A 7,638-nucleotide genomic window follows, 5' to 3' on the forward strand; every position below is an offset into this window, starting at 1 on the left:
GATTTTACATCTAATTGCGTTGTTTGGTCGGTTCAAATTGTCAAATTAACTTTGATCCATACTTCTTCAACATTATAGATCTAAAGAGATGAATATTCTAATCATTTTGATCATCACATTTGTAGACATTTTACCATTTTATGCTCTTCTCTTAACTGGGCGATGTCAATTTATTCATAGATTCGTCATTTTCAGTTTTAGAGAGATTGAATTTGTGTTATTTTCGATATAATCAACCAATTTGAATGAATAAATATATTTTAGTCAAGGAAACAACTTCAAAATTATCAAACAACTTTAGCTTTATTTTTTAAACTATATTTTCATTTTTTATTTTATATTACCTTGAAGTGGTGAAAGAATTGGACCAAACTCTATTTAAGTAGTGTCCCCGCTTGAACAGAATATAGTGCAACTTGAGAAGCCAAATTAGGAGTGAAGTGATAAAGGACATAAATTCCATATAGTTACTGATACTACGTCGAAGAAAAAATCAGAAGGAAAATAAGGATAATTTCACCACCACATTGTTGAGATTTACAAGAGGTAAATACCTAAAGAAACAAAGAACCAGCATCTTTGTTCTGCTGTGGAGATTACTCTAAGTTAAAGACTATTATTCTCCTCAGAAAAAGATTAACAAGACATTCTAGATATCATGATGAACTTGATTAGGATTAGGAACAATAAGAGGTTGATTATCCAAGGGCATGTATTGAGCCATAATTGCACGTATCTCGGTGTCCATATATCTCTGCACAGAATAAACAAACAATTTCAGGAGGGCAGTAAATATGTAATGTCGGTGGTGACGAGACTCTTCAATAAATGTCATTTTAGTTCATTTATAATCTCAACTATTCAACTCAAGAGTGTTTGGATGGCATAGTTCTCTCCCAGATAAAACAGAGTTCTTAAGTTTAAACCTTTGGGAATGAAGCAGCATAAAACTTTTCAGGAATAGTTTTGCCGCTCATGTGATCCTACCTGACTCGAGGGTTCGGACACTCGATTTATACCAAAATATTCTCAACTATTCTTCGCTTTCTCAATGTGGCATTGGTATATCGATACATTGTCAAAAGAAAAAACGTCAAGCCTGCAATAATCATACCTGGATTCTGTACTTGTAAAATGCATATCCTCCAGAAAGGGTAACAACCATCACAAGGATAATCATCCAAATACTCACTACTGAAGAAGTATATTTACCTGCATTTATAATATACCAAATGAGTGAAAATTTAAATAAATTATTCTTCATATCTCAATAGTTGTGCAAAAACATCTAATAGATAATGAGAAAAGTATTTTTTATTTTTTTTTTGTTTTTTAAATTAGATAATTAGAAAAGCTGAAGTGAACGATGTCGAAACCTTAAGAGATTGTACACAGATAAGTAGAATCACAAACCTTAGAAGCATGCAAAGAGTATCTATGACACAATCAAGAAAATAGACCTAGAGTTTGGAATTAAAAATACTCTAGATATTTCCATAATGGAACCTGACAAGCTTCTCCAAAAAGAAAAACCCGACGCTACAAAAGCAGAAAAGGAAAAGCCAATGTAGCATGAGGGAAAAATTCAAAGTCGTGTTTACCTTATGAGTCATCAGTTGATTCAAAATGTTTATACAAAAACTACCAAGTCCACACAACAGTTTGGATAGTGTTTTAAAAACCAGAATGGTCATTGGATCGGAGAGGATACTAATTCACGGTTCAATGGTTTGAATAGTTAAATTGTAGTTGAATATGTGATAGCTAAATACATTTTTAACAGTAATATATATTAAGATATAATATTAAGAAATTATTATAAATCAAAACTAATGTAAATTGGTATTATTATATGTTTTGTAGGATAACAAATCAAGAATAAAATGATAAATAATAAATATTCATCAATATGAATATTTGCAACTTGTCATTGGACCATTATTTGGTTAATTAATATACACTATTGAAATTAAAAATTAAAGTCACCGATAAATTTGAAAAAAGACTAATCCAAATTGGTTCTTATGACTGGTTTTGTACTGGTTGGCGGGGGACTGCTTCGTCCTTTTTAGATCTATCAATTTTCTAGGTTAAATGAGCTTAACACATAACTGGTTTGACAGTTTCTAAGAGACTCACCAATACACGTGTCATTTTCTCGTGAGTAGAGCAAACCGCTATTGCATTTGCACTCATAACTCCCAAAGGTATTTTTGCATTTGCATCGTGGACACTGGCAGGCCGACTTTTCTTTGCATTCATCAATATCTGCAGCATAGTGAGTATACAAAATATATTAAAGCAGTATACTTCTAGAATAGATAATAGCGTGTTTATTTTTATGCAACCATTATGCACTAGTTCACCAAGAGAAGTAACTCTCGCTGATGTGTGCTTGTCATTCACTGGATTCTACAAAAAACAGCCAAAAATGGGAGAGTAGTAACCTTCACATGACTGGACTCCATCACCTCTGAACCCTGAGGGACACTCGCAGCCTTTTCTATAGTCATCCTGCATTATCAATTAAGAAACAAAAAACAAAATGACAATTAATATCTAGCATATTGATCTTACGTCCACCACTCGCAACAGAAATAATGTACAAAACGATGAGCAAGATAGCTTACATGGCAAGCAGAGTAAAGCCTTCCACCATGGGATGCTTTCCAACAACCTCCATTGTTGAATTCACAGCTTAAGGTTCCTGAAGCTGTTAAGAAATTCAAATTCTCAATGAAAATCAAACAAAAGACATCGTAAACTCCTTAACGCAAAATCTACAAGGATAAGAAAGTAATAAGGAAGAATGAGAGAAATCAAAAGCGGATGAGAAACAAAAGAGGAAGAACTTTTGACCCCAAGCACCAATTTTGGTAGTTGAAAAGCTAATTAGTCTTGTGAAACCTATATATTTTTTGTTTGCACTATTTTTTTTATTTTGGTACAAATGGATTCTAAAAATGTAGAATCTAGAATGGAGAACGGAGCACTTAATCTGAATTCAAAATGGCCATTTACCTTCACAGTGAGTATATCCATCGCCAACAAACTTAATATTTTTTACAACAGGGCATACACATACTCTTCCTCGGAAAGTGTCCTATAAGTAGGAAAAACACATGCATATAGTCAAAATCAAAATACCAAAAATGTAATACAGTTTTCACTTTTCACAATAATGTGCTTGACAAGGTTCGGTAAACCTAATACCCTGCATGCAGTAATATTAGATGATTTTTCCTTCCAACAACCACCATTGTTTTCCAAACACTCGTTTGTTTCCATGTCTGCAAATAAAAATCAGTACAAACATTAGCTTCTGAACAAGATTAAATATCAATGAAGGAACCACATATGATGGTTTTCGACTTTTCTAAAAAGAAGGGGAAAGAAAAAGGTGTTCATAGAACTGTTTATTACACAATACAAATTACCAAAATTTGAAATCAATAGGGAAATGAAGACCTGGAGTTAAGCAAATTGATGGTTCAGTGGTCTCTTGGAAACCTGCACATATTGCCTTGAGAACCGCTGGTCTTGACAACTTACCTAAAAGCAGTCGAAAACTTCAATTATAAAATTCAATACAACTAAATAACGGTCTAGATATCTTCTTCAAAAGCTGCCTCATACCTCTGTACTGTCTGTTGTTTATAACAAGAGTAGGCAGTATAGTAACATCACCACGAGACTCTTTGCCAATCTGAAATCAAAGTTGGAAAATGCAACACAATCATGAAACAACAGAATGGTCGAATAAGTGGACATGAATATCATAAAAAAACGTTTTCATTTTAGAAAACCAACCTGTGCTTCTTGTTCGGCTTTGAGAACAGGGTTTTCAACATCAGCAAGAGGATCCCCAACACAGTCTTTTATCTTCTTCAGATCAACACCTGCAAAGTAAATGACACAGAAGAGGGGGGAAGGGAGGGACAGACATATATTTTCTTAGAATGATGTGATAAAACCATTTTTCTATGAACATCATAGAAAATAAAAGGCAAGTTAATTAAGTAGAGGCACAAACTGCTGAACCTACCAAGAGATTTAATAACTTCATCCGAGCATTCTTCTGTGTATTTTTTCTCTTTCATGGGGCAACGGATTGAAAAGTCGGTCACATAATCCCACCATTGCCAAGGTCTTCCACTTTCATTCGCCACTTTAAAGAAGCAAGCTTGGCGTAAGTTCTGAACAACAACATCTTTGCCATCATACCCTTTATTGAAATCTTGCTCAGGGTCCGGAGCACAGTACCGCCCGTGGTTTATACACTGAGACTTGCATCGTCTGCTTAATAAAAATTCTTTAGGGCAATACCAAGTTATATAGTGTGGGGTAAATTGAGTGAACCCTTTCTTCTCAAGTAGCTGAGCTGCTCCTTTAAAGCTCTTCACAAAATTAATTTGATTATCACACTTTGGCCCACATTCGTCGTTGCTATTTGTCCATAATTCATACTCAACCCTGTCATCAGGATGTGGAAGAGCCTCTCGCCAATCAAGATTTATGTGAACCATCTCCCCGTCTGAGAGAGCCTTCTTGATTCTATCCCCCAAGGATTTGCTGATAAGAGCAGAAGGAATGTTAATTTTTTCTATATAATCATCGTTTACAACATTCCCTTCTTCAGGAGTGTCCATCGTGATTAGTCTTTCTTCTCTGTCATCAGCTACAAGAATAGCTGCTGCTCCACCATTTTGTGCATTCCACGCCTTCAAAGTGAAGTAGCAATCTGCCAAAATCAGCAGGGAATAAATTTAAAAATTTGTGCCACTCTTTTGTTGTTCTGTTCCTAACGACCTATGCATTGATATCATAAGTATGGCGCCATACAATCTAGAGATGGAATATGTAATCAAACCAGAAAACATGTTTCTATTTTTATTTTTTTAGTATGGCTCTGCTACAATAATGTAACTGTTATTTCAACTCCCACCATCCATACCCAAGTAATAAACTTAACTTAAACCCAAAGAAAATTGAAACTCTGCATCCTTAACCTGAACTAGGCAACATCAATAAAATCTTAAGCAACGACTTCCAGTGAACTGATTACATGCATGTTTGGATTTACGGTTAGTTTTGCAGAATTGCGATATTTCACCGTGCTTTTGGCAAAAGCTATACTTTGGAGCTTCAACAAAATCATGGTGGCACTGTGAATCCACCAAACTCACCATGATTCCAAACATGCATGACATCGTTTTGGAAAGTCCTACTAGAATACTCGAAAATTAGTATAAAAACTGACATTCAATTATTAGAATGTGTAATCCCAACTTTCAATGTCACTATATAAGTAGCACCAAAGAAAATAAAGCAATTCTAAATTTCCAATGCCTAACATATTCAATATACCACACAATCCAAATATAGCAAGGAACTTAATATAGTGGCTCACTACAAGTTTACTTCCTTTCCTATAAATTCCATGTCATGCAAGTAAAAACAACCTCAAAAATCTCACATGTATTCAAAATAAGTGTCGGGTAAGGTTGTTTTATGTAAATTAAAAACATCAATAAATGAAACAAATTTACAAAATTGCCCCCATGTTGTTATTAATCAATTGTCATAAATGCATAATGAGATTTAATGTACACAATATTAATTAAGGGTGAAGTTCAAGTAAATTAATTAATTAATCTTTTGCTAAAGTGAAACTCACGGAGTACAAAACATTGACTTTTGTTTGTGAGATTCACACGTTTGAATTCAAATTGAGATTGCAGAATCAGGATCAACTACCACGATTCAATCCTAACATGCACTAAATCCAAACATGCACTAAGAGTTTTAAAGAACCAATAAAAATCTAACCTCCACGATCAACAAGAACAAAGGTGGGAAAATTTCCAGGCATGGAATGAAAAGAAGCACTAAAATCAGTAAAATTCTTGCATCCCTTCTGATTCACATTCGGATAAACCACAGAACCAACCAATGTTCCACCATATTGAGGAACTCCAAAATTTCCAATTGCACATTCATAACTACCCTTCAACGATTTTGGTGAAGTGATTCTCAAACTATTCTTCTCCACCAAAAACCTTCCCAAACAACACTCCAAAAACAAAACCAAAACACACAGCAACAAAAGATTCAACTTAATGATCATTGTGTTGTCGTGTTACAGAACAAAACTGAAATTTGAACTGTAATTAATGCAGCTTAGTTTGGATGAAGAAAAGGAAGGTGACCCAGATGAGGAAATTGAAGATTGAGGCTAAAAATAGAAGCTTTTTGGGTTGATGAAGGTTTAAGGTTATGGGTCAAAAGAGAAGAGTGATGCGTGAGAAAGGAAAAAGCATCGAAATCTTAAAGGTGTCGAAATAATGAAGCGAAACGTGTTTGTTAAGTTCAACTGTACTTGAAATTGTCGCCCAAGAATAAAACAAACTATAGAACAATATATATAAAAAAAAAATACAAAAATAAATCTTTTAACATCTCAATTTATTTTCCAATTTTAAATTAAAACTTTAATCTACATCATAATCATAGGAAATTTAAAAACTAACTATCTATTTTAGTTTTTCTTTTTTAGAAAAACTAGCTATTTTAGTTGAATTTATTTTGTTACACTTACAATTGTGTTTCAAATTTTAAAAAATATTTAAATTAAATATTTTTTAAATAAGATTTAAATTAAATATTAAAATAACATATTTAAAGGTAAAAGGTAAAAAAAATTACTAGTCAAAATAACATTATTTTATTTATGATAAGGGAGAAAATGATTTTGGAGATGCACTAGTAACTAGAAGATGAATAAAATATTTTAAAATTATCAAGTCGTGTCAAAAAAATAAATTTTTTTTAGTGAAAATAAATAAATAAAGTTATATATACTATTTTCTATCCCAACTTAACTTAAAGTTGTTGATTAGTAATCTTAATCGTAGTTTTTAAAATTAGATTGGTCCGTCAGATACGTTTAATTGGAAATCAGACCTATCATCGATCCAATAAATAAATTTAGATAGATTGTGTCAATAAATGGGTTGCTTTTTGGTTGGACCGACCATAATCCTCCCGATTCAATCTGATTTGATGTATGTATTTTTTGTTTTATTTTATTTTGATAAAGATTAATAAATAATTCTGTGGACAATCTCGAGTTCGTGACACATGAAGTTAAACGGATATACTATATTACTATTGAGTGTTGCCCCAAGTTTTTCTTTTTTTCTTTGATAGACAATAACCTCCCATGAAGTTTAGGTAAATTTCACTCCAATAAGGATATGATTATTTGAATTATGATAGAGAGAACCTGCTAAGAATAGAGAGATAAAAAAAATTGATTAGTTTCATTGATGATTGTAATAGAAAAGGTACAAGATCTTATATAATTTATATTATTCTAAATTATTCCTAACAAACCGGTGAGTCACCGACCTTTTAGAACTAATAAGCCGTTATCTAATAGGAACATAATCATTCCATTCTTAATGATGATCCTTTTGGGATGGATCATTGCTCCCTTGGACCCTGATAGTTGTTGCTTTATTATTGCTAGTGACTATGCTCATAACACACACACACCTCCCATTTAGTTTTCTCATAGACAATAACCTACACTCAGTTTAACGGTGTCAATCCTCTATTTTGTTTCATTTAGGGGGA

At 32.9% G+C, this 7,638-nt stretch overlaps 1 protein-coding gene across 1 annotated transcript; it reads right to left on the reverse strand.

The window, feature by feature from the left end:
- Positions 1-439: 439 nt before the first annotated feature.
- LOC146908384 (vacuolar-sorting receptor 1-like) lies at positions 440-6,335 on the reverse strand. Its single transcript, XM_085723195.1, has 12 exons — positions 5,830-6,335; positions 4,046-4,741; positions 3,811-3,899; positions 3,637-3,706; positions 3,469-3,552; positions 3,214-3,290; positions 3,022-3,103; positions 2,631-2,713; positions 2,448-2,514; positions 2,140-2,268; positions 1,115-1,212; positions 440-754 (listed from the first exon to the last, which is right to left on the reverse strand). Exons 1-12 carry the CDS (start codon positions 6,125-6,127, stop codon positions 650-652), a joined length of 1,878 nt encoding a protein of 625 aa, XP_085579321.1. The 5' UTR covers positions 6,128-6,335; the 3' UTR covers positions 440-649.
- Positions 6,336-7,638: the final 1,303 nt, after the last annotated feature.

The sequence above is a fragment of the Medicago sativa genome, chromosome 7, assembly GCF_051527215.1.
Source record: "Medicago sativa cultivar Bolivia chromosome 7, Bolivia_mono, whole genome shotgun sequence".
NCBI lineage: Eukaryota > Viridiplantae > Streptophyta > Magnoliopsida > Fabales > Fabaceae > Medicago > Medicago sativa.